General features: G+C 31.8%; 1 protein-coding gene and 1 long non-coding RNA gene across 3 annotated transcripts in view; one reads left to right on the top strand and one right to left on the bottom strand.

Moving 5' to 3' along the window:
* Positions 1 to 26,236, bottom strand: part of LOC118181837 (cell adhesion molecule Dscam1-like) — a 1,450,682-nt gene that overhangs the window by 219,175 nt on the left and 1,205,271 nt on the right. Inside the window, exon 9 of the mRNA XM_085816862.1 lies at positions 13,012 to 13,173. Coding sequence (XP_085672988.1) covers positions 13,012 to 13,173 — 162 coding nt within the window. The remainder of the gene's footprint in view (positions 1 to 13,011; positions 13,174 to 26,236) is intronic.
* The window catches only part of LOC146997162 (uncharacterized), a 101,383-nt gene that overhangs the window by 50,943 nt on the left and 24,204 nt on the right, over positions 1 to 26,236 (top strand). Inside the window, exons 1-2 of one of the 2 annotated variants that reach the window (XR_015041166.1) lie at positions 12,457 to 12,535; positions 20,088 to 20,139. The exons of the other annotated variant lie outside the window; for it this stretch is intronic. This is a non-coding gene — a long non-coding RNA (uncharacterized LOC146997162). Of the gene's footprint in view, positions 1 to 12,456; positions 12,536 to 20,087; positions 20,140 to 26,236 lie in introns of those variants that run through there. 2 annotated transcript variants of the gene reach the window in all.

Here is a 26,236-nt window from a genome sequence, read left to right on the forward strand (position 1 = left end):
ATCTTCTGAAATCGGCATTTGATGACGATCTCGTCTTCAGTCCTTTTAACCACACACGTATTACTACTATATGTTCGCCAAATCTTAATTCTTGTGAATTTTGGCTACTTGGAATCATGTGTGAACTAATATCGTCCTATGTCACTTGACATGCTGAAGGAAGTTATTTGACGCGACAAGGTAATTTTCGATGTTGTGCAGATTATCGTTCCACGTCTGGCGGTCATGCTCATGGAAGACAGCCATCGTAATGAACTTTTATATTTCTAGCTGCGTTGAGAACAGCGCTGCAGTTCTTAATAAGAATTTATTGCTATGAGACAATATCTCTTCCTCACAAAATTGTGTTTTCAGCGAAAGAGGATCTCCAGAACACTACCTTTTCTCATGCCCACTGACACAAGCACTTCACAGCTTTACATCAATTCAAGTTTTGAAGCTATATATAATAAATAATTAAGCATGTCATCAAAAATCAACAGTATTGTAAAATACCTTTCGGAAACAAGGACAAGATATTTGCGAGCAATAACTGTTACGAAAAAGCCTCAAACAAATGTCGCTGAAAAATGTAAGTAATTTGGCAATGAAATCTTTCATTGTATACGGTATTTCTCGCACCTCACTAAAAAGGGTGGTGATGATGATTCTCCTCACCCAGGATTTCGCGATTGGGTCCCCTAAAAACCCCAGTCGCCTTTTAAAAGGGTATGTATATAAGGTATTTCTCCCGCCTTTTTGGCGTGCCTTCGTGGTGTAGTGGTTCTGCACACTGGGCCGGTATTCCAGAGGTCCGGTTCTCGGCGAAAGCGTTGTTAATTTTTCAACTTTCCTGCTTCCAAAAATATATACCTAACGTCTCTGCAATTGTAAAAAAAAAAAAAAAAAAAAAAAAAAAAAAAAAAAAAAAAAAAGTAGTTTCGTGACTTTATGTGCAATACTGTATGAAGAATTATTGAATTTTTACTTTTTTATAAACCAAGAGAATAACAAAAGGGGCTATGCAGTTGGAAAAGGTAGATCAATGTTGAATTTTAAAAAAAGCATCTAGTTGGGAAATTAAAATAAACATTGCGGTTATTCTAGCTTTATTTTAAACAAAACGTGTTTATTTAATAAAGTGAGTGAAAATGATACTAATTCAATGCCAAAGTTCAGATTCAAAAGAATTTCTTATAGTTTTATATCAAATGTTGCTTTTTAACGTGTACACAATTGAAAAAAGACAACAAATGAGGTGTTTCAGTTAAAATTTCGCTAAATATGTCTTAATAAAAATGAGCCATTTGCTTTTAACAAAAAACAGAAATTATTAAACAGAAAGGTCATTTTTCGTGTAAATTTAATAAATTCTTTAGGAAGCAGTGTGAAAAAATAAGATTAATTAGACATGCACGAATGCTAAAAAAAAGTTCTTTTCATTCATTAATAATGAATTTCAGCGTCATAAATTTCAGAATTTGCTTTTAGCTTTACTAAATAATGAAATAATGTGACGGTAAAATATCAAGAAATAAATAAAAAAAATTAATATTCAATCCCGCTTTGATTTAAATCACAGGGAATTACTGGATTTCTAGTAACATCTATGAAAAGTAATGCCCGTAATATACCGCAGTTCCCTGATTACATATAAACAAACAAGTTTTATAAATATCCCAGATTTTCATTATAAGCATTTATTGAAAGTTAATGAATAAACTTATTAATAAAACTACACCTATCCCTATGAATAAATAATTTTTTCATGACATATAATGTAAGACATTTTTTTTTTTAATTCATTCGAGGTTTCTAAAAACTCTTATTTTTTGAGACCATACGTTTGTCCACGTATTGCTGTTTACAAATTAAAGAAATTCTTTGAATTATTTATTAAAATTTTTCAAAACATCATTTTGATTACGTTTAGACACTTAAGAAAACTTTAATTTCTAATTCAAGTTCTGTTTCACCGGAAGGAAAATATACAGTGTCATTATAATAATATTCTAGAAATTTCAGTTAAAAAACGCATTTATTAGTCTTAGCACGAGCATTGTGCTTTGATAACCTTGTTGCCAGTTGGCTAGCGAGCGAGAAAACCTTAAAAGGATAAGTTAAAAGAGCTGTCTTAAATTATTTATTTTTAATTAAAGGTTTACGCTAAAAGAATTATCTTAACTGAATTATATTAATTTAAAGGAATTATGTTTCAAGTAATTATATTAAAAGAATTATATTTAAAAGAATTATATTAAAAGATTTATGTTTCAAGAACATACATTTTGAATAAGACTTACAAAAAGAAATTCTAGTTCTGGAGAACACTTTCTGTGTCTTTTCGACGAATAATACCATCTTTATTGTTATAAATTCATACTCCAGATGGGTTTAGACATATTATTATTAAACATTAGAAGACATATTATTATTACGAAATTTTGACAATAGTTTGCTTAAATTAATTTTAAATGAATTTGCATGTTTTAAACGATCTACCGTCACATCAGATTAAGAAGTTTATACATATACAGATTGTTTTTCGGAAAAATTATCAGATAGATTGATTGAACGATATATATCCATAAAAGTATCATTTTAAACAAGAAATGTAATCCGTACTTAGTATGTGCTGTAAAATTTCGTTCGGGCTCACTTAAATCTTCATAGAAAAAAGTATGAGGTAAATAACAATATTAAAAAAACAATAAGAAAAGTTTTTTCTTTGTTTTCACAAATGTAGTTTCAAATATCACAAACTGTAAAATTTAATTTTTTTTGTTAAATATTAAAAATTAGAAAATTATATTAGATTTATTGTCAAAATTAAAATTATCAATATACCTAAGGCATGAGATTTTTAAAAGCATTTTACAAAGCAGTTTGAATTGTCAACGATATTATTTGTGTTTGTCTGATGTGATTAAATGTATCAACGGTATTATTTGTGACTGTCTGATGTGATTAAATGATTGTTTTAGCTTATTCATTTTCTTACAGAACTGTGTCAAAAAGTTAAAAACTTTGTTTTGTTGTTTGACTTCTGAATTAGTATTTTCTGTTGTAGTCAAGCCCTGTTTATCTGACGGTTTACAGCAGATATTTAGCTTAAGGTATTCACTGTTTCGTGAAGCACGACTGCTTCAAAAAATCTTGGAAAGACAAGGTAGATTTTAAATTTTAATCACACAGCGAGTTATAGAAGTAAATTAAATTTATGGCACTTTATAAAATCAGTATTTCCTAGGGTGCAGGAGAACGCAAAAGTATGTATTGATATTTTAAAAACTTATAAATTCATTTTTATTTTGTTTAATCGATTTCTTAATTCATTTATATTTTTATGAACTATGCTTATTAATTTTTTTATGTTTTATATACGCTGTTGCATAGTTCATTTATATTTTTGTAAACTCTGCTTTTTAATTCACTTAAATTTTTATAATCTCTGTTTCTTTTTACTTTTAATTAGCCGAGGTCCTTTGTGTATTTGGGACTTAATAACGCAGTTCAAAACAATACTTTTTTCCTCTTTAAACTACAGTTAATTTACATTATCTTATTCTGAACAGGATGTAAAGATTTTAAACAAGTATAAAATAAAAAAGGAAAAAATTGAAAGATTCAGATTTTAAGATCGTCCAAAAGGGTTTCTTATGATTTGATACGCTCTCGCTGAGATCGTTTGCTGTTGCACTCACTCCTGCTAACCCCTTTTCTTGTGTGTGTGTTTAGCTTTATTATTAATAACCGTTTGCTTCGTACTTAATGCCATATACAGTTCAACAACAAAATTGCAAAATTTTTAAAAGCAGCATATCAGCCTGCATTTAGAATTTTAGAGTAACACTTAGAATAACATTAGAATAACATTAGAACATCTGCATTAGAATAACACTTAAATTTAACTTTTTAATAACACTTAATTTAAAATAAACAGTTAGCACTGCATTGAGTACAGTGCTAAGTGTTTATTTTTTTTTCCAATTATCTATTGAGTTCGTACAAAAAATTGGGTTCAACAGCAAAATCACGAAATATATAAAAACAACTCATGTTTAGAATTTCCGATATAGAGTCTCACACATTGAATATTAAAATGTTTATTTCGTACAGTGTTCACACTGCTCGCTTTCAAATCGTTGCGTTTATTAATCAAGAATTCAATACAGTTTTACAAATAAATAAATAAATAATAAAAAACTATACAACTTCATTCTATGAAAATGCTGAATATTTTTAATTAGATAGATCATCGATTAAATGCACTTTTATTATTTAAATCAATCCGATTCAAAAAGAAGAAGCAAATATTCTAATGAACAACATCTATTGCTTTCAAATAGCTTAGTTTGTTAATCCGCAGTATAGGGATTCAATTTGAAAGATAAATAAATATCTTACATTTTGCCGAATGATAACAGAATCGGATGAAAAGTGAAACGACGCATTTATAGTGATTCGACGCAAAATGCCATTTTGAGACTTAGCCCTTTCTGGGTTTCTAATTTACATAATTACTAAGGGCTCATATTCTTGAATGCATTTAAATTTTCTCCATTGAAAATTACTAAGCCTTTTTACATTTGTATGCCGTTTCCAATAAATAGCACACATGTTTTGTTTCAATTGTTATACGCACCTGAACAATAATGAAAACTATCTTAAGAATTGTTCTGTTTGAATAAACACACCGATAATTAGAAAAGGATTAACTAGTAACAACTGTAATTAACAATTGAAATTGAATTCTAACAGTTATAATTATCACTTTCCAAAATGTTTCATTCTCATATGAAATCTATACTATTTTTATTTTTACTAAACAATCAGCATATTACACATATAGGAAGATCTGAATTTAGTCTAACAGACGGCAGCGAACTAGAGATTTTGCTCCAAAATGTTGAATTCCTAATTATTTCTTAATTCTTAACTGTTGTGTAGAGAAATTAAGTTAAGTAATTTACGCATTATTCAGAAACAAATGTATTCGTATTCCAAATTATGCTACACAACCTGTATTGTATTTTATTTAATCTATGCGTTAATTTGTTTTACTATTAATTGGGATTTTTGTAACTTAAGATTCAACGTTGTATCACACATTTTTCTAAACTCGCTTGGCAGAAGACAGTGGGAATGGGGTGATTTTTCACGTTATAATCATGATTTAAAAACACTTAATTTGATTCTACCTATTTCAAACTTATACTGTCAGAAGCCGAAAAATTGTTTCTTTAATTTAAAAGTACTTCCATTATGATAGCTGAAATAGTTTTTGACTTATGCTCAATTAATTAACAAAAATTTGTAATTTTCTTTGGACTTTCAGAAAATAGGGTAAAGGGTAAACAAATCTGAGAAGGCCTCCGTCCTAAGGACAAACCAAGCGGAGTAATGCCGGCTCAGAGGAAAATTCGAGAGAACCTGACCGACCGGATGTTTGTAGCTTAGACTGAGATAACTGTTATTTCTTAAATACCGTAGTCGTCTTGCATGGTGACGCTGCGTACAATTTACTGATGTATGCTGCTTTCAATTAAAATGCGTTGCCTAGAAGGCAAATAAAACTGCACTTACATTACATTTAAATTATGCAGATCATAAAACAACACAGATTACGATACATTGCATTACAAAGAGGATACAGGGCGGTATAAAATACATTGACTAGTGTGCGGTTTGCATTACATTTAAAATATGCCAATGAGAAGCAATACAGTAAAAAATAAATTACATTGCTTAAGTATACCGTACGGTTACATTGCTTGAGTATACCGTACTTTATACGATACATTAATATCAGTGAGTATAGATTTAACATGCACTGTCTGAGATTACTTAGGATGCAGTATTTAGAAATGACATGAGTATATTCATGAAATATCGAGGCAGCGTACATTTACTACATGGGTATATACAGACAGAATACATACTGTTCAAATTAGAAAACAGTAGGATACTGGATACATTTGCAGATTAAAAAGACGGACAAAAATAGAATAGAATTTTACACATACTTTATTCAAATTATATGCTAAGTTGATGACATTCTATTTTTATTTCAATGCAAATTTGTAGAATTTTTGATAAGTTTTGCGTGTGTTGCTGGGTGCGTCACATGATGAAGTGTCCATTCCTTTCAGCAACGTTCTTTTTAGGTGGCGGCATCTAGTTAACGGGAAGTCGAAGGCATAGTGGTCCGGTGAACCCACCGCCCCACATTCACATAATTCGCTGTCCACAAATCCAAATATATATAAGTAGATCTGGAATGGACCATACCCTGTAGGAAACGTCACGATGGCAGATGAAAACGGAAAGGTTGTACCTGATACCTTAAGGATGAAGCCATGCGTCCGTCGTTCAGTGCTGGAAGTATCCCATTTCGTTTGCCATTGTGTTATTAAATATCCATATGTTACATTTTTGAGGTAAGAGCCTGGGAGAGGTAGTTGCATGCTGCGGTAAGTATGCACCCATTGCCGCCTCTTTAGCCAATTGACCGGCTAGCTCATTACCGGCAATGCCAGTATGCGCTGGAATCCAGCTCAGTACCGGTCGATGATCAAGCGGCATGCTCAGAATCAGTTTTTGTACTTCGAGGACAATGAGGCTCCTGCTGTTAGCACCAGCAATTACCTTTAGGCTAGATAAGGAGTCGCTACAGATTTAAGTCTGTGTGTTGAAACGGCGAGTTAGATTAACTGACTTCTTTATTGCCGTGAGCTCCACTTGGAAGACGGAGTTATTTTTGCCGTCGTTTTCGCCATATGTGTTTACATTCGTTTCTTTCCATAATACAAAAGCCGCAGCTTGTATACGTGCTTCCGTGCGCGAGCCAATTGTAAAAATTGTGATGCTGTTTGTTGGTACTGACAATGGCGAGACGCTGACGTTGCGTTGTACATCGTGTCTGGAGGGATGGCACGGGATCTCGAAGGTTTTAGCCTCCAAATCCGAGTACCAGAGGTTGGCATTCCACAATTAACTATCTTGTCTGAGTCGTAGAACCCAATGAGGGTAGCTCCCCTCTCTGCAGTGAAGTCGAGTGGCGGGATGCCGGTCAGAACTTGTAAGGCCGCTGTTGATGTAGTGCAGTACCCTCTGTTTATCTGCGTGAGATGTTGCCTTTGGATAGATGATAGAATTCTACGCTGATGGGTATTAAGTCTCTTGACCCATATGCCTCAGCCGTAAAGGATAATCTGTTCCGTGACTGTTAGATACCACTTTTTCAACATTGCACAGGAAACAACTTAATTCTTTCCCGTGACTCTCTTCATGTGATTATTTAGTATTCCCGTCTGATTTTAAACATTTTTCAGTTGGCGAATCCAAGACAATCTCGTGTCTAGAGCCAGACCCAGGTATTTAAGTTGGTCTACTACTTTGATGGAGCTTCCTAATAGTTTCATTGTAGGTTTTGTCGAAGTGGGAGTTTATCCCTATGCACATTACAATGGTTTTTGTCGTCGATATTGTAATTTTGGGAGATCTTGCCCAGTTGCTGAAAACGTGTAGACGCTAATTGCGCGGTAGTTTTGATCTGCCATTTACGACTAACAGGAAATTGTTCGCGTATCTGATAATGTTGCAATTTTGAAAATTGTTCAGTTTTTTAGGATACTTTCTGCCAAGATTGTCCAGAAAATAGGATTCAAGCAGGATTCTTGTGGGCATTCCCGCTAGATCTTATGTTCGACGATTTCAGAGTCCAAAGTTGCTTGCTCTGTGCAAACTTGCAGATAACTTATTATTGGATCTAAAGGTAGCCCGGCACCCCATAGTGACCAGAGCATCTATGATATCTGGCCACCACAGGGAGTCAAAGGCATTTTGTATGCCCAGAGTGATGATCAAGGAATGGAGACCATTGTCCTTGTTGGTGTTCAAGATCTTCATCAGTTCTAAAATTGCATGCTCGGTCGACTTGCCTTTCTGGAACCCAACCTGTACTAAGTAGATCACATTTTTGGCGTTCATGAAGTACTGGAGACGGCACTGCATTATCCTTTCCAGCAATTTCCCGAAAGCAGGAAGGAGGCAGATGGGCCGAAAGGAACCAGGGTACATGGGGTCTTCTCCTTTCTGATGAATAGCCATACTTCTGCCCAATTGGTTGTCAGCGGAAAATGGCGGAGTCTACAACAGTTATGGATTAGAATGACTAAAAGGTTAGAAGCTATTTGAGAGATCATTTGTATTATTTTATTATCCATGCTGTTGGGCCCGGGGTCTTTTTTGGATTGAGCTTTTGAATGATTCGTTCAATTTCATATTCGGATGACCTATTGGAAGAAACGTAGTTGTTGAAGTTATGTCTTAGGTGTGCTTGCTCTGCTGTGTCATTGCTTAGAGTGTGTTGCTCTTGGAACAGTGTTGGTAGTACAAATCTTAGAGTGCCCTTGGAGTTCGTGCTGATGGCCGGATGCCTGCTGGCAAAATTGTATTCCTAAGGACCCTGTTCACTGCTATTTGGAAGACCTTCCATATGCATCCAGGTTGATGGAGCAGTAGTTGCGCCAAGAGTCCGGTTTAGCTGTTGCTATGGCCCTTTTATATCTGGATTGTGTGTGCTTGCATCGTGCAAAGAAGCTATGACGTGCATCCGGGTCTCTTTCGGCCAGTGCTAGTCTGCGCACGCATCGCAGATTGCTTCTGTCTTTTGATAGACTTTCTTTTCACCATGAGGCACTGGTGCGGGATCTATAATTCTTCACGCGGAACATTTGAATGAAAGCCATGGTGTAACTATCTATCAATTGTTCATAGGCTTTGTCCAAATCTGTTATAGAATTACATATCCTTGGAAGTCAACGATCAGGGCACCGATATATGGGTAAAAACTAATATTGAAGTTTTCGAGTTCTCCATACGCTCTTTTAAAACGTCGCTTCACGAATACACTCTATGTCATACCAAAACTAAACGCTATGGCATTGTGGTTATTGAGTGCTATGAAGTCCTGCACGGCGCAATCATTTATTTCAGATGATTGTTACTCGAAGCGAGGGTTAGAAGCGAGGGTTAGCGAGGGCCATTCCTTGGCTCTAATAATGTCATAAGTTGGTGGTGAGTCCGAGGTACTAAGGATCAATGTGACTCGATAAAGTCAATTACCGGTGCAGATCGGACATCTTCTCTTGGTGCGTCCCAGAGTTCACTAGAGGCGTTAAAATCACCAACCAACAGATAGTAATTAAAGGTACTCAAGTAATCTAGTTCGAAGAGCAGAGTCGAAATCTCGGCTAGGTGGGAAGTAAGCCGAGATAATTAGGAGTCTACCTTCAGTTGTGTCTAGGACTATAGATACCGTACGCTCGGTGCTTTGCCAGGGCATTGGTGTCAGTGAACCATTGTACACAATGGCTGCTAGTCTGTTATTCGACAGGTACGTCTTATTATGCGAAGTAGTGCCTATTAAATGATAACTGGACACGACATAAGGTTTCTGGTAGAGCCCAATATCAGTCCCCAATTCCCACTGTTTGTGAATCATGTGGCTGGTAGCACACCCCAATAACTAAGAGTTTACTACAAGTATATTCCATTTAGAAGTGGCTACTTTAATATAATAAAAATACCACTTTAAAAAATAGCAGAATTTTAGAAAGGGGGAAGAACTGCGCTTCTTGTCACGTTTAAGCTGTTTTGAGAACGAGATAAGGCCAAAGTCACACATATATCCGGTGGGGTGTTATGGTTACTGCTTTTTGCGGGGTGCTTGTTGGAGGTTTTTGGTGTTCTAGGGTGAAATGAGTTAAACTGTCAGGATGAAAAGTAAGATTTTTTCTACTGTTTTCTGTGGGGCGTTGTTTGTCGAAGTTTGTCCCCATTTTGGGTGAGTTTTGGCGCATTTGGTGCCCTTTCGCAACAAAATGCAGGAGCCCGCGTTTTTCGATCTCTTTCTGCACTGCTGTCTTCTTTTGCTTAGATCCGCCTTGGAGTGCTGTAATGTTTAGCACCGAATTTATACGGGTAGCTTTGCCCAATGGCGGGTAGATTGCGTCCGGCAGAAAATTTTCATTACACCTTCAACCTTCTTCTACAGCAGCGTATTTGAAATTCAAATGAAATTTGTTTTTGTAATTCTGCTTTCTCTTTAAATAGCTTTTCTTAGTCGAGAGAACGATTGCCATTATCATCGGGGTCTTGTTTAGCTGGAATAACCCGGACCGGTAAGGACGTCGCGTTAACAGAGATGATGCCTCCTGCATAGCTAGAACTTCTTTTCCATTGTCGAAGTTCGTAGGAACACTACATCTTTCCCAGTCTTAGATTCTTCGGCGGGGACGGCGGCGATGTGTTCGTTTTTGACCTGACTTTCCTGTTGGTGAGACTAGCATTCCTGCTAAGAGTCACAGATAAGACTTTTATTTTGTATTACACTAAGTTTATTTGTATTACACTAGAAAAATGTAAAGTAAATTAATTTCTTCCTAAGAGTAATTCTTAATTCCTTCCTTTTTTTCCTAATTTCGGATTAGTGAGTTAAATGGTTGCGCTTAGAAATTTATTTCATCAGTAGTAATTTAACAATATTAAAGCCGTAGTTTCTTTATTAATTCTTGGTGGATCCCGGTCAGATGCATTAATGAAAGAATTCAAAATTTAACGTATTAGTTAAAGGTTCTTCTTGTTGTTATTCGTGTGAAAAATAGCAGTAATTGTTAAATTGAAAATTGTGTGCAATACGTATTATCTGAAATTTACTCTGATTAATTGAAAATCTAAGTAAGGTAATTATAAATCTGCTAACTTTTCAATGAAAAATGGTATAAGTAAAGAGCGTTTTTAATTGTTTAAAGTGCAATCCTATATAATATTTATATTAGCGTGTTAAAATATATATCTCTAATTTGTTAAAATACTAAAGAAAGAATTACCTATGGCTTCTGGTTATCACAAATATTATTATGTCCGGTTTATCTGAAAGTATTATGTTATGAATGAAAGAAATAGGTTATGGTTTATATCTTTGAAAATGTATAATAGTAATTTTTATTACTCTCGAGAGTAGGAATAGCATAATCTAAATTGTTTACTTAATATTAAGGAAGAATAACTATTTTAGATCTTTATTTGGATTAAATTTTGTATGTTGTTATTGATATTGCCTTGTCCTTTTATGCATGATTTTCACCAGTTATCTTTTGGATTGTTTTGGTATTTTATGTGGAGATAAAAGTTATACAACGCAAATCTAAATTCATCACATGATAGATACTTGCCAATTTAACTTGTTTTGTGACTTCTCAGTGAAGGCACGTAACATTTGGTGCCGTATCATTTACCACCCAACATAACGATGAGCTACGAATTTATATACTAGTGATATATTTTAAATTTGTACACTCATTTTGAATTATAATTACCTAGATACTGATTTTGCGCATTTATATTTACCAACTGATGCGATGAGCAAATCCTTTCTTTTGTGCTGTATTTATCTGTTCTAGAATAACTCCAATTTTTAGCAACTTTTAGGATTGATGTATTGCCATATATTGCAATAATTGCATATTTTTAATCGTAAATTAAAATTTTAATTTATATTCCTTCTTCTAATAAATATTTCGAAATGAAAACAAATCTCAAGGCATCAAGTGTATTCACAATTATTATTTATTATATTTTTTAATGACACATCGTATTGTAGATTTTTTTTCAGTAACATTCACGCCATTACAAACCTATTTTTCTTACCTTCATACTAATCTTATGTTATTATATATTTCACACAAGAAATATTTAACGTAAAATTTATGACTGATGTCATTCCATAGTTTTCTAAGAACAGATGATAACACACTAATGTAGTAGATATGTTTCTTACTTTTAACACAATACAGAAAAGGATATAACGTTCATCATGTGGTTTTGTAATATTACATCATTTTAAATGGTAATGTGCACCACTTAAGTTTATAGTTTGGAAATATAAGCGAAACTTACTTTCTTAAAATAAAATAGTTATATTAAATACTAGTTTTTGGTTATATTAAATAGTTATATTAAATATATATATATACGAGTTTATATATATTTAATATAACTATTAGACGATTGATAGCCAATAAAATGGAAGTTGCACAGCTACATATTACAGCAGTCCCATATTCAAAATTTCAAAGACAAATCCTTTTTGAGTTATGCGAAATTCATATATGTGTAGGTACATACGTACAGACATCCCGAAAGAGTCCCTTTTGAATCCATTTTAGATCCACTTTACAATTCGTTTTGGAAAAAGATGTCCTTTATTCTGTTTGTAAGTAAAAATGTCTCGCAAAAACTAGTAAAAGTTTATTCGGGATATGTCAAAATGGATATTTCCGTTGAAATATGATACCAGAAATTTTTCATGATCACAATATTTCCTTTACTTTGTAGAAGGAAGTAATATGTGAGCATTTTTTTTCCTTAGATAGAATTTTCCTGCATTTGAGCTGTTTACATTTATTACATACTTTCAGCTTTGGGTAATCAGACAGGTTCCTGACATACACCATTTGCTATTTCCGTGAAGATTGCCCATTTATTTCAGGTACGAATATTCTGAAATTTCACAAATGCCTATTTTGACAAAGTTGCTTTATAAAATTTTTGGCTTGTATAATATTAACAATATTTTGGTTTATATAATAATAATAGCAATTTAAACAAATGCTATTTTATTTACTTTGTTACTCATTTTCAATGTTTACGCATACCAGTCTAAACCGGTCACATTTCCTTTAATTATCTACTTACATAACATTAATTTAAAGAATAAAATAAGTGCTTGTGTCCTTTTTTTTTCTTTCTCCCCTCCCCCCCTTTTTTTTTTAATATTTTTTGGTTTTAGGAACTCAAAAACAACAGGATTTCTTTTCACATTCCCTAGCACTAAATCCTTACAAATGCTAGAAGCCTTTACAAAATTCCTTCATGAAAAACGTACACCCATCTATTAATCGCAGATCCATGCTAAAACCGAAAGCATCATTACTTTTTTACGACATGTAAGGCATATTTACTCACCTACAACTGACACGTAGGTCGATCCAGATGCGGTCTGTCCATCAGGATTCTTTATGGAGCAACTATATTCTCCTCTGTCAGCAGATCGTTGAACCCCTTGTATGGTTAACGTTCCACCATGATTTATTTTCTGACGGTGGTTTAGTGGCAGTAATACTCCATCTGTAAATGAAGAAAGGATGTGCAAATTAATTCAACTTTGTAGGCTTTCGAAAATATTTTTTTATTCAGTTTCATTCTTGCCTTTTTTCAACGTTACCTCCCGGCTTTTGCTTTGATATGTAAGAAAGAATGTTAAACAAAATTATTAAAATCATACAAAGGTGCCATCAATTATAATTCTTAAACGCGAAAATCAGAAGAATTTTAAATTAGTTTTCTGCTAATTAGGCATATTAATAAAAACGTTTAATGAAACAATTTGTTGTAGCATGATACCAAATTTTCCTCTTTTTTCCTCCATAAACATTAACGACACTTGTAATTGAATTAATGATTTAAATTTTATTTTTCATCAGTTTCAGATCTTAGAAAGAAAATTAATTATATCTACGTAGGATTACATTATTTTCGAAGAGTATGCTTTTCCAGATTTAATTTATGAAATTAAAGTGATCTCCTTTTTCTTTTTTTTAATCTTAGAAGAATTATCAAGAAAAAGAAAAAAAATGTTTTATGAGCTTAAATCTTCAATTAATCATTAAAATGCATACAAAAAATAATCACTTTGCTATTTGAGGTGATTCCGATTTTGCTAATCATTATTAAATCCTAAAGGCGATCCTCTAGGTATTTTTGAATACATATCTATAAGACTGATGTCATTTATATATAAATATTAAAAATAATTTAACACCAAGCTTTAAAAGAAAATCTTGTTCTCTCCTTGTTCCATAAAAATGCTTCAAAGTTTGGTATTAAAAACAAACCAAAATTCGTATTTATGATATGGTTCTAGTATACTTTTATCCCCCTTTTCCGTTTCAAATTATTTATATTGGAAAATTCAAACGCATTTCATATATGTAGGGACAATAATTCGGGAAAGATTTTGATACTTACAGTGAGATATTGAAATTGATAGAAGTTACAAAGTTGTATTATGGTAACAGGGACGGTTTGAAGTAATCATTTTAAAACAGTTTCATGTGAAAGTAAATGACGTTTACTGTAACTGATTAAAATGGAAAGTTAAAATGCACTGAAAATATCTTAAATTATTCTTTACAAACTCAAAAACTGTTCTTCAATTGAGTGCAATTTTCAGAAAATATTTGAGCTGAATGTTTCTGCTGCAAATTTGGATTTTTTACGAAGTTCAATGCTAATCCTTTGGCTTTCGATAATTTAATATGTAAGAAAAAGCAAATTATATTTTAATAGTTTATATGTGCGAACTTCTTGAAGAGTTGGTATTTCTGTATTTTCTGAAATTGATTTTGTTTCTAAGAAACTAAGTTTTCAAGTGGCGGTATTTTAATCACCTGAATACAGTCTCTTACTTCTAATAAGTATTTCTTACTTCACTGGATTTGAGTCGATTATCACATATCGACTCAAATCCAGTGAAGTAACACACATAAAACACTTTGAATTTAAAAATGTGTGAACTTTTATATTCATAAATTCGGAGTTAAATTTTACATGTAAAGTTTAATCAGCATGTTATTAATCATATTTAGCCCCACAAAATATGATTAAATCTCATTTTATATAAAATTAAACTTTCAACACGCGAAAAAACAAAGCATGAAAATAGTGTTTTGATAAACTTGAGAGCAAGAAAAGGTATGACCAGTTTTGCAAAAGTTCATTCTTTTAAGAATTAATTTATGGAACAAAAATGAATTATGAATTGGCGTGTTTTTTTTTTTTTTTTTTCCTTTTAGTTGCTGGCTTATTATTTGATAAGATTATATTAAATCACTAAATATATCTATATTAGTTTATTAGTTTTAAGCTTAATACCATGAATCATTTCTGGCGCAAATTACAATTTTTGATAATTACAATCACATTATGGGAATTAATGTGAAAAGATTACATATTGATAAAGCTATATATAGAGAAATTAATTGAATGCATTTTTATCTTACTTGATGTAGAGTTTTATTATAACATCAATAATAAAAATTATATTATTACATAAATTCTTATACTATGAAATAATTATTATGTTATTAAATAATTTTTAGATTATTAAATAAATTACTATAGCATTAAATAAATTATTACATAAGGAAATAGATTATCATATTAATAATTAAATTATTGTGTTATTAAATATAATTAATAAAAATGAATTTATATTTAAAGTCATAGAAGTCAAGTTTAAAAACTTCAAAATAATTTTCATTCATTTTAATTATTGCTCTCTCCTTGTTCCATAAAAATGCTTCAAAGTTTGGTATTAAAAACATACCGTAATTCGTATTTATGATATGGTTCTAGGATTTTAGTTTATGTATTTTATGCTTTCATGTATAACTTGTAATGGCATTCTTAAACATATTAGGCAGGAGAAATTGCTTTATTTTCTTGTGCACATTTTTTAAGACTTAGAGATCACTTAGCACCCGCAGCTTACAGAATTGCATATTTTGGCACCATATTTCATATAATTCGTTTAGGCATGTAATGAGGAACAGCATCGAAGAGTCAGGTGCCTGCATTGAGAAGACATGCGCCATAAATCATATTCCCCCGAATCTTAAAACTTTTTAACAATTTTGCGCGTTGCCCTTAATGCGAAAATGAAAAAATTTCCCCTCAGCTTTTGAACGAAAATACCTCGTATTTTAATGCATTAGACAAACTCTGAGTCGGGGGATATTATTTACTCAAGTTTAGACATCAAAGATGCAAAATGCTGTTTTTGGATGGCTTTGGGGGATCGCAAAGGAAATGAAAGCAAAGCAATTTCTTTGGTTCACTTAAAAATATATACAGCACTATCCGTGATTAATAAGTTGTCAGGAGAGGGAGCTGTAGACGAGATATTAAAGTTGTTTTTCCTTACATATTAAAGAGTTTTACCTTTTGGGCATAATTTCTCAAGGAACTGTAAAACATTACAACAACGTTTTTTCGGTAAACTTAATGTAGAGTTATGTGCAAAAGCTTCATCTAGGCATTATTGTGAATAACATGATAAAAAATGGTACGCAAACTTGGCAAAGTTAAGCAATATAACATGCCTTTCTAAGATAATTGAAAACATTAATCATAATAAAGGGACACGTAAAACCAACAATAATATTTACTGAAATATTTTACTAATTTAATTATGAAGATGCTTGAAATACACGTATTTTATTAGCGACATAGTGGCGCTTTCTAAATTAAATTATTAGGTACTTCAGGTAATTGAATTCAATTCTGAATTATTTAGAAGTTTATTTAAAATATATTTTGGAGCTGTCAAATATTATTAGATACAATTACAAGAATTTCAGAAATCACAGTACAGTTGTTAGGGTTTTGGAGAGAGAAACAAGAAAAATCAGTTACATTCTCCCTGACAGTCAAATAAAGGATCATACAAGTGTCAGCTTGTTCTGCTAACCAAAAGAAAATGCTCTGAGGAAATTTTTTTATAAGATTGCAAAAAATCACACAGCCAAAAAATCTGCAGTTATAATTAATTGACCAATACGATAATAATCTATTTTTATTAAAAAAAAAACTGTAAAACTGTAGATTACCTAATTCATTGTCGGTTTGCTAAAAATGGTTAGCACTCCGGATCCAGCGATCCGAGTTTAAATCTGGGTGGAACCTAATTAGCAGGCAGACGGTAGAGTGGTTAGGGGAGCCGACTGCGATACCAAAGGGCCCGTGTTCAAATTCCGGAGAAGGCATGGTCATAACTGTCCGTCCCTTCATAAGAAGCAAAAGTGGCTTTCCCATTAGGTGCCACCTTAATAAAGTGACCACCACATCTAGCCTTAGTAGTGGCCAAGCCGAAATCGTCTGTTGGCCTACAATTGAGGGTGGGGATATTTGACTATAAAAGTTCGATCGTACTTGAAACTCCTACTAAGAGAACTGAATTAAACTACAAAAAGTAAATTTAAAAAAAAGTTTTGATAGTTTAAAGAGATTTTCGAAATATTGCAATTTAGGCAGCCAGCGATTTTAATTTACATTTATTTAAGAAAACATTAAACCTTTACACTATAGCAAAAATTTTGTTAAATTTTTTAAAACTTCATTGCAAATATTTCAAAGCATTTCTAAATATGGAGATCTAAAATTAACCGAGAATTATTATTGCGTTTTCTTTAAAGATCCATACCAATCACAAAAAGATTAGTAAAAACAAAGGTGTTATACGATCTTTTTATAATAAGCAAACAAGTATATTGTAAACTTCAGTGTGTGTTGTAATTAATTACATGATATATACTTCAAAGCAGGGTTTCTTAAACATTTTTCAGTCGCGACTCCTTTTCATCACTGAGATTTTTCCGCGACCCCCATGACCCCATAGCATTTACAAAAATTTTGTGGGACCCCCATATGTATTGCGCAAATCCGACACACGCATGAGTGAAACTGTCAATATTTGTTCTTGTACTGTAATATACTATTGCAGTTTTAGGTCATTAACTTTAATTTCTAATTTTAAGACATAGAACAATGTAAATGTTTTAAATACGTAAGAGAGGAAATGACAACATCGCGTGCAAAGCAAAGAAAATGAAGGTTTATATTATGAAAAGAACGCGTCGAAACGTTTTCGTTTCGACAGTTTAAGAAACCGTGCTCTAAAGAATCACAAGTAAGTTAGTCATAAAATTATTTACTTGCAAGCCTTTAAAAAACGTTCGAATATTATTAAAGTCCATAATTAAAAATTAAAAGATATTTTTGCAACAAATGTTTTTAAATAAGTTGTCATTGTAAAACACGAATTAGATTAAAGAAATGTTAATCTTAAAGAGGATGAAATCATAAGTAAGCCCTTATAGTGGTTATTAGAAGAGTCAGAATTCGTTAATTAACCCGTAATAAAATATAACTCTGAATTTTCTTAACATATCTTATTAACGTATGTAGTGTACACGTGTTTTAAAAGTACGACGTAAGCATTTTGGATAGGACAGCATAAGCGGTGGCGCAGAGTTGGTTGCATGGTAGGAAGCGAGGAAAAGGAATGACGTTGTTGTTTTGCAAGCAGTATTTATACCTGGTAGATGCAGAAAGTACTAGAAGCTGTGATTAGTTTTTTTCAGTTTTAGTTAGATTTTTCAAGCAGCTTTATGTAACATGGAAAGTTCTCGAATTAGGGATAATAGATGAATTGAGGGGGAGAACATAAAACCTGGAATAGTTATTTTGTAGTCGCCAATCATTTCTTAAAGCAGCCATCGTTATTTGTCATATCTTACATATCCCTTCTTCAAAAGAAAGGTTGAGAGAGCTAATAAAAAGCATTAGCGAAGCAAGAGAAAGTTTATCATATGAGGAAAGACACGAGGACATAGCCCGCAGGTTTTCCTATGCCATGTCATTGTTCATGACCTTTCTCATACACAGATTATGAAATACTTAAACAACTAATTTAGAAATAAATAAACTAAATAACAAATTAACTAAATAATAAATTAATTAACTCTCTAAACAATAAATTAACACAAAATATAATTTGTGAAGTCTTTCAAGTCCTTTGAAAAACTGTCCAACATAAAAGCTGTAAAGTCTCTTGACGAAAATAGTTCCGCAAGGTAAATGTACAAATGTTTTCACAAAGTAAATATTTAATAAAAGTCTTTCAGATTTTTGTTGATGAAAATATTTCCATTGTAATACAGATTGAGCTGCCAACTTTCATATGGACAAACTCAATTCATGATTGCTTGAATAAGTTCTTATTATGAAAACATATATTTAATACAATAAAAAGTTCAATATAAAAACATAATAATATAATACAATACTGAATAACACAATAATACTTTGACGATTGCTTGGCATGTCTTCTCCACTAGAATCGGCGTATCAGCCTGCTGATGGTTGGAAGACGCTTAATACAATATATCAAGAAACTTCCGTTGTTCAAAAAAAAGTAACTGGTTTTGGCATTGCATTGTTCTCAAAGTTCCCCCCCCCAAAATCTTTCATATTAATTAATAAAATACAGCATTATACAAAATTCAAACTGAAATTTAAGACAAATAACTCGTATAATTTAAATTTTTTTTCTTTTAAAAAAGTCTTTTTATTTTTTCAAAAATATGATTGAATATTATTCTACAATAAGAACAAAGAAATTAAGCATTTTGTTTTAAAATTATGCAAAATGTACGTGTGTGTGTGTGGTTGCAGTTGTGTTCTAAACTATGGTCAGAGGATCGTGACTGGTAAAGAAAATATTAAAAAATAAAAGCATAATCATAGCTGAATCTCCTAACAAACAAAGCAATAAAATTTTAGGGGGTGTTAGGACAGCGGGCGTGTGCTATCACCTATTGCATCCTCCCTAAAGAGAGGATGCAAGAAGTAATACACATAATTTCAAAACTCATGTCGGAAAAAAGAATAAAAATATATCGTCTTTGAATGAGAATCTGGTATTAAATCCAGATTTTCAAAATGTGGGGTTAAGATTTTTTCCTCTCCTCATCTCCTGGGCTATGGGGGACATTTACAACAGATTTTGAAAGAAAAAACTCTGGGAAGAAGGAAAGGCAGGATAGGAAAGGAGCCAGACGGGGAAAAATCAAAATCATGAAAAATAAATCGTCCTAATTAGACTTTAAAGTATTGATCAGGTTTTAAAATGTCATAATCGAGAAAGTAAAATTTTAATGCAGAATTTAGAAATTTAAAATAAATTAGTTTTGCACAGAAAAAGTTGATTCTACTATTTATAACAGTTAATTTAAATTTCGAGCTGGATTAAAAGGTCTGAGTCTGGTTGAATGAACAATTTCTGATTACGTTTTAGTTAGAGAATTAGTGACTTCACTAAATCACCTATTTTAAAGTTACTAAGTTTATAAATGGGTATCATATCTTTCTTTATTTACACCATGATAATCGTTTGAACTTTTTTTTCGCAATTGTTCTAGATTCTTCAATTGGTTGATATACTTCTTGATTTTTCAAGCAGAGAATCATAAGGTAATATTCCTTACATTAAATACTATGGTGGGAACTTTGTTATGAGGTGTATGATTATATTCTTCAGTAACCTGAGGTAATAATTTTGTCCATGCTATATGACCCTGATAAGAATTTAATTTATATTTAACTTAGTTATATAATTGTTTGGTTAACTCGTTTAACTTTACCATTAGTTTAGGACCTATTAGCAGTAGTTAATAATTGTTTTACATTAAGCTTTCTCAAAAAGTGCTTACATTTTGAAGAGGTAAAAGGAGCATTTCTATCACTTAAAATTTCTTTGGTACTCGAATTTGAAAAATCTGTCTTAAAAAATTTATATAAGTATTAGTAATTACATTTTTAGAAGCAAAAGTCAAAATGCAACGAGTAGCATGATCAATAATAATGTGAATATATTTATTAGTAGAATTACAGTAATTTAAAAAACTAACATGATCAATAGACAATACATCAAAAGGTTCACTAAAATTTCACTAAAGGTAAAGCTTACATTAACCCAAATATTTCTTGTTTATTCTTTTCGTTACTTTGACGTACTTTATAATATTTGCAATAACTTCTAACATCTTGGACAATTCCTGGCCAATAATATTGAGGAAATAAAAAATTTAGCATTGAAGACACGCCAATATGACCAAATTGTTGATGTGCTTTTTCAAGTAACTTAGTACGAAGAGACATTGGAATTACAATTTTATACAGTCCTTGTTTTTTAATCGTTAACACATCATTCACTTTCTGATATTTAGGATTGCAAACATTATCTATATTTTGATATTCTTTTATTTCTTCTAATGATAATAAATTAACTTGCAATCTTAAATGCTGACAAATAGGATTTCTAGTTAACATATCAGCTTCAACATTAGTAGAACCTTTTTCATATTTATTATCAAAGTCATGCATAGATAATTTCAAAGACCATCTAAATAACCTACCTGTAGGATGTTTAATATTCTTAAGCCAAACTAATACAGCATGATCAGTATGAACAGTAACATGATTACTATGTAAATAATAATAAAATTTATCTATGGCATCAATAATGGCTAAACACTCTAATTCAGTAATGACTTAGTTTTTCTCATAAGACCTTAATTTTCTAGCATGAAAAGCAATTGGATGTAGGTTGCCATCTGGGTGTTCTTGTTTTAAAACTGCACTGACAGCTTCTTTAGATGCATCCACAAATACGTGGCAAGAATATTTTTGGATTAAAATAATGGGTCTTGAAATCAATGCAATTTTCAAATTTTGAAAAGCTATTTGACATTCATTATTCTACTAATAGTGAATATCATTTTTCAAGTAGATTTGTTAAAGGAGCTCTAATTTTTGCATAATTTTGAATAAATTTATGGTACACGTTTAAAAACTCGTTTTAGTTCTTCAACATTTTTAGAAGGCTGTAATTTTATAATAACTTTAATATTTGCACTACTGGAATGGTATTTTGCTGTTTGAACTACGAAGCCTAGAAAATTTATTTTTTCTTTAGCAAAATTACATTTAGATTGATTTAGTTTTATATTATCTTTCTCACATATGCCAAACGTTATATTAAAATGTTTTAAGATGTTCATCAAAATTTGGGGAAATTACTAATGTCATCAAAATAATTTAAGGCAAATTGAATCTGATATTTGTTTAAAATTTATCTAAGAGCTCTTTGGAAAACAGCTGAGGAATTTTTCCAACCAAAAGGTAAGCTATTGAATTCATAAAGACCAAAATCTGTAGTAAATGCAAATTTTTCAGCTATCATTTTCATTTAATTTTATATGCCAATAACCAGATGCTAGGTTTAACGTAGAAAATATTTTTTCATTCCTTAATTGATCTAAGATAGCATCAATTCTAGGAATAGGTTCAGAATCTGTTTTAGTAATTTGATTAAGTTTCCAATAGTCAATACACAATCTAGTTTTTGCCTGTTCATCTCTCTTATAAACTAAAGTTACAGGTGCAGCAAAAGGACTGAAGGACAGTTTTATTATACCCTCATTTAATAATTCATCTATTCATGTCTTAATTTCACTGTTATCTTTAGGGTCAAACTAACGAGATAGCCATTTGCTCAATGTTAAATAGACTTGCCCCGTATTCTTATTTTCAGGCGAGCTTCGTTTCTCTACATTATTCATATGACATTACACAGTGGAAAAATACGGCAGTTTCACCTAAAATTTGGTTAAAAGTTTCAGTACATGCACAAAATTAAGACGTTATTTCTCTCTGATCTCTTCACATCGAAGCAGTATCAAAAATGTAAATGTTCTCAGATAGGCACGATTAGAGTGCCACGTGAAGTGCGTCCTGAAATGCCAACTAAAATAAAAATTAAATCTGCCAAATTTTCTAGTCATTAGGGATTTAATATTTTAGTATTCTACGGAATCAGAATTCTTCTTCTTCAATATGGATCTGCGTTCTAAGCTATCAACATTACGGGGCTCTTTTTCATCACATTTATACATATATATTTGTATGCGCGAGTGTTTGTGTTAAATTATATAGAAAATTTAAAATCAATGCATATCAAACTTGGAATAGATTTTCCATTTTACAAAAGCAATAAACCACTGTGAGTAATTACGAAAAGGCGAGAATATATATATATATATATATATATATATACAACAAACAGATACAATGTAAGAAACAGTTCAGATTCTAATCCAGTTGTGCGCTTAAAACAGCAACAAGTAGAGGCAGCAGTGGAAAATAAATTAAAACAAATAATACGTTTGAAATTCGTCTATTATTTAATTCGAATAATCATATGCAAAAACTATAAAACCAAAGTATATGAGGTAACAGGGTCAAATCTGAGAAAAGTGCAATGTTTCAGCATACGTTTTTTAAATAAGGAAATAAAAATTGCAGTTATATCACAAAACTATTAGTAAGGTGTTATGTTAATCAATTAGATAATCTTATTTATTTGCATTTATTTTGACTTCTACCTTTGACAATTTAAGCCAAAAAACCAGTTAGAATGTACATAAGCCCAGAGCTCTTGATTCTCTGATAATGACTCTGCTACCTTTCCTTGCTAGTGAAATTAAGTAGTCGGCTCTAGCTTCGGCAAGCCGCGCTTGCTGCGCAAATATTTAAGAGCTCCAAGAAAAGCTTTATTTAGGCACATGCTTATTTCGTTTTCACATTTAATTTGACATGAATATTTTTTCTGTGGTTTTACTGCAGATACTGTTTTTGCTACATTTCTGATTTCGTATAAAATGAAATTGAGAGGCGTCATAAACAAGTTTATTTTAAACCTTGGTGTTTGTGATATCTGTGGTTGAAAGGCAAAGGGATGATAAGTAGTATGACTGCCTTGTTCGTTCTAGATGTTAACACTTTAAATTATAGCAAGAATCTTACGCATTTTTCAAAATCTTTCTCTGCATAAATATATTCTTTTGACTGCTGCATGCAGAATTTTTCTAACAAACGTAAGGCAGAAAACTGGGAAGTTTATTTGGTGTAAACTACATCACCACAAGCGTTTAAATTACTCTTAAAGCTGCTATGCATGACAGAGTTACGAAGCTAAGGCTCAGCGGATTATTTACCTTTCAGTAAGGTTATGATCAATATACAGCAAGAAATGGCAAGAAAGGTGTAGCATACTAAGTGTAGAAGTCACTACATTTACATTTCACATAAACTTCAGGTTTGAAACGCATAAAGTGTGTACGGAAAAAGTCGACTGTAAATTTAAGAAAACACGACATCTGGAGCAAAAAGAAAGCTCAGAATTGCAAAAACGGACGTTTGGAGTAAAATTACTTAAGAAAGAAAAAAAAAATCAAGGGAAAAAAGCACTTTTGGAATCATGCCAGAAAGGCTTAGCGAAGTCATCAACCAAAAGAAAGTCCATTAAAGACAAGAACTTTTGATTCCTGTGATACCATTTTAGAGACTGTCTAAATAGTTATTAAGAAACTTTTCTGACCAATAGTTGACCAGTTTTAATATTACGTTTCTTAACAACGTAAAACTTCATTATTACAATTATTTTACTCTTAACAGCATAATAACGCGTTATACATTTTACCTCTGCATATACATAAGCCCAGAGCTAATTTCTGCTGTTGTTCTTGATAATATGTTTTTAAAACTGAAAGATGCTTTTTTCTGTCTAGAAACACCAATATGAAAATTATTTATTATTTCCGCAGATAGTGTTTGTATTTTGCTTAGAAAATAAAATTTTATTTCATTATAGTTTATATCCTGAAGTATAATCTTCTAAACTCATCTATTGACTAATGCATTGACAAAATGTTTCGATTTTCAGATTAGTTCTTTTTTTACAGAAACATATGTTTATAGCCTTATAGCCTAACCCGGAACTTTATATTTGCTATTAATTTTTATAGCGTTATACCATTTTTGTTGTATGATCATTTATTGAAATAAGAAACATCAATTAATTCTTTCTAGATGCTGCTTTTCTCACAGATGTTTTTGTCTTTTTTAAAAATAAGGCTTTATACATATGCCGTTGCTCTAAATGCACAGTTTCCAAATTTATTCAGAGAATATACATGATATGCAATACTTTTATTTATTCATGTATTTAACTTACTGTGGCTGAAGCGAAAAACAATTTAAGGCATTTCAAATAAAGGTATTAAATTTTTATTGGCTTTTTGCAAAAACTATTTGTGTGAACAAGGATTTTCTTCCGTGTTGTATTTGAAAAATAAATACAAAACGAAATTAAAAGAGGATCCTAATTTACGGTTAAAACGAATTGAAATAAGACCAGACATAAAGAAACATATATCTCTTAAAACAAAGACCCAAATTTCACACTTAAATTCCTTCACTTTTCATAAGTATTATAACTTATATTTTGATTATTAAAATGGTAACCAATTTTTAATCGAATTCTCTTTATGTGTGCATATTTAATACGAATAATCAACAGATTGTGCAAATGGTAAAATATACTTCTTTTAATACTTGAGAAATTGAAAAATAATCATTGTAAAATGTAGTGGGAGTACGAAAGTTTTCAATTTTTGTTTAGATGGTATAAGTTAGTTGGAAAACCGCTGCTCTAGGGCTATCCGCCTAAGGCCGATATCACACACGCATTTGTTTCACACGAACAACTATTACGGACAATTTTTTTTCCTGGTTTACTATTGAAAGAAATACGCGCGATTTTTTTTCCTTTCTTTCGAAAAAAAATTGTAAGTTGTTAGTTTTCAACCAATCAGCTATCGGCTTCGAATGCTATTAGCTTGTTTGTAATGGAGAACCAGTTTAACCTGTGTTAACCCCAAGGTGATCAGTGATGACTGGCTGTTGTGACAAAGCAGAAAAATTATTCCAAACTGTGTTCTTTCAAAACAAATGGATGTGCGATAGCAGCCCTAAGGGAAGGAATGCCATTGTGGAGGACTATTCTTCTGGCTTGTATACACGTCACACATGCGGTAAACCACATAACACCAATGGAGCCAACCCGTTGGTCGGAATTAAATTGCAGTGTTTAGCGACTTTATCGGTTGACGGCTGGTGAGCGCGAAGTAATGCATAAGTACAAGTACAGTCTGCTATGCGTTTACGACGAAATGAAAGTTGACCTAGTATGTTAGGAAAATGAGTTCATTTCACTGCGGGGAGAGACAAACAGAAGCCACTCAAACTTAAAAAAAAACATTGAATCCGAATTCTACTATTATACATAATAGTTTAAGCTCCGGCTTACTAAAAGTAAGGTGCTGGTATCGTGATGTAAGCTTGGCGAATTTTCTTCTCTTGGCCGTGAGACTATAGATTACACAGTGCAATATTTGGGCTGATTTTTACGAGGTGGTGCGTAAGTAAGATTATTTGAATTCCTAACTTTAAATAATGAATTAAACCGGTAAGTTTGTACAGGGAAGTTAGCATTTTCTTTAATGTCAATCAAAAGAAATGTTTAACAAGTTGAAGTAATACGACCAGACTTATGTTTGTCTAAACAACTGTAGCTTAATTCAAATAGTGCCGTTATGATACCAAATTAAGCTAGAATTGATCCAGAACTGTATGGATCATGAATCCACACAGTTAGAGCAAGAATTGT

The sequence above is a fragment of the Stegodyphus dumicola genome, chromosome 5 (genome assembly GCF_044657685.1).
Source record: "Stegodyphus dumicola isolate Sdum_Otavi_A_Nest chromosome 5, ASM4465768v1".
Classification (NCBI taxonomy): domain Eukaryota; kingdom Metazoa; phylum Arthropoda; class Arachnida; order Araneae; family Eresidae; genus Stegodyphus; species Stegodyphus dumicola.